The 1,807-nt window shown below is 64.0% G+C and overlaps 1 protein-coding gene across 1 annotated transcript in view; it reads left to right on the plus strand.

Annotated features, from left to right (window-relative positions):
• Positions 1-1,236: 1,236 nt before the first annotated feature.
• The window catches only part of TK1 (thymidine kinase 1, soluble), a gene marked incomplete at its 3' end in the record, with an annotated part of 25,657 nt that continues 25,086 nt past the window's right edge, over positions 1,237-1,807 (plus strand). The window contains exon 1 of the mRNA XM_014531727.1: positions 1,237-1,291. Within this exon, the coding sequence (XP_014387213.1) occupies positions 1,237-1,291 (55 nt within the window). The remainder of the gene's footprint in view (positions 1,292-1,807) is intronic.

The following is a 1,807-nucleotide window of genomic DNA, read 5'->3' on the forward strand; positions in this document are numbered from 1 at the left end:
AGGCCCCAGGCTCTGAGCACTCACAGGCTGTGACCCGAAAAGGGTGCGGGTGATGTGGGCTCTCTGACTCCCCCCACATGTGCACACACATGGCCCACCTGCATACACACACATGCACACACATGCACAAGTCTGTTTGGTGGAGGAAGAGCTGGGTCCTTCCTCCTCTCCTCCCCTCCCCGGGCGCACGGAGGAAGCCACCGTCTCTCACACTCATTCACAGCCACAGCCTAAAAAAGCTGAAGGAGCAGGTGGGGGTGGGAGGCCCTGATGTGGGGAGGTTCACACTCTTCTCACAGACACACACACACACACACACAAAACCTCACTCACCTCTGCACACTCAGATTCAGTCACCTGCACTCACACACATGGACACGTGCTCACAGTCTTAGTCACATACACACACTCACGCCCAGGCTGGCCCCGTGTGTGAGGAGGGAGCTGAGGGCGGCAGTGGGCAGCCCTCCCGCCTGCTGCCTGGGCCGTAGCCACTGCGGTGTGGGACCCAGGTGGCCGTCCTACTGCCCGCCCGTGTGTCAGGCCCTTGCCCCCAGCCCTGGCTGTGCCTGATGGGGGTGCAGGGGTGGGAGGCCCGCCTGACCCCCCTGAGAGAAGCCACTCGTGAGCCTCAGCTCCCCACATCTGCCTCCCACCTCCACCTGCTCCCACCTCCCCCCCAGCCCCTTCTAGAAGACACAGAAGGGCGGCAGTGGGCAGCCCTCCCGCCTGCTGCCTGGGCCGTAGCCACTGCGGTGTGGGACCCAGGTGGCCGTCCTACTGCCCGCCCGTGTGTCAGGCCCTTGCCCCCAGCCCTGGCTGTGCCTGATGGGGGTGCAGGGGTGGGAGGCCCGCCTGACCCCCCTGAGAGAAGCCACTCGTGAGCCTCAGCTCCCCACATCTGCCTCCCACCTCCCCCCCAGCCCCTTCTAGAAGACACAGACAGCGGCCTGAGCCCTGTGCGCTTGTGGGCTGCCGCCACCTCCAGGAAGTACCAGTAGTCGCTGCCCACCACGGCTGCCAGTGCACCCAGGGAGGCGGCCAGCCGGGTCATGGAGGGGTGCCAGCGATTAACTCCCGACTCCCCTCCCCTCCTGGCTCCCTCTACTCCCTGACACCCCCTTCTCCACCCCACCCCCCAAAATCGCTGCTGCTGGCTCTGCAGCGGCCAGGGCCTGGAGAGGGGGGCGCTTGCCAGGTGGCCCACTGGGGGCTCGGGTTCTGGGCAACAGGGGCATGAACAGTGAAAGGAGGGGTCATTCCCACAGCGGCGAGGGTGTGAGGCGGGTCCCTCTCAAGGGAAGGGGACAGCGGACCAGGCCAGGAGCTGCGCCGTGGGTGGAGCCGCGCAGGACAGGGACAGCCCACTGCACTCCTCCGGCTGGAGAGGGTCGGGCACTGAGGACCTCTTCCTTGTCTGTTTTGGGGAAATGTTGTAACCTTGTCATGTGCCCATCAGAGGGGGAGGACCTTCAACCGACCTCAAAGCAAGAGGCTGGCTTTACCCAAGACGCCAGTCCTCGCGTCCCTCCCAGCCCCTCGGGGCTCCACTACAGTCCCTCTGCAGCCTTGAAGGTCCTGATGACCAGGGGGGGAGACCCTGAACACACAGCACAGCCAGGCCTGGCAGGTGAGGGGTCACAGGACTCGCGAAGGGAGAGAACAGAGCACTGGGACACGGAAATGCACGCCATAGCTTAGGCTTAATGATGCAAAAGCACGTGAACTGGCATCCTTCATCCTCTACTCGTCCAGCAGCAAAGACCTATGATGTGCTCGTATAAATCTCAGGCTGAGCCGGAAACCC

The sequence above is a fragment of the Myotis brandtii genome, unplaced genomic scaffold, assembly GCF_000412655.1.
Source record: "Myotis brandtii unplaced genomic scaffold, ASM41265v1 scaffold825, whole genome shotgun sequence".
Lineage (NCBI taxonomy): Eukaryota > Metazoa > Chordata > Mammalia > Chiroptera > Vespertilionidae > Myotis > Myotis brandtii.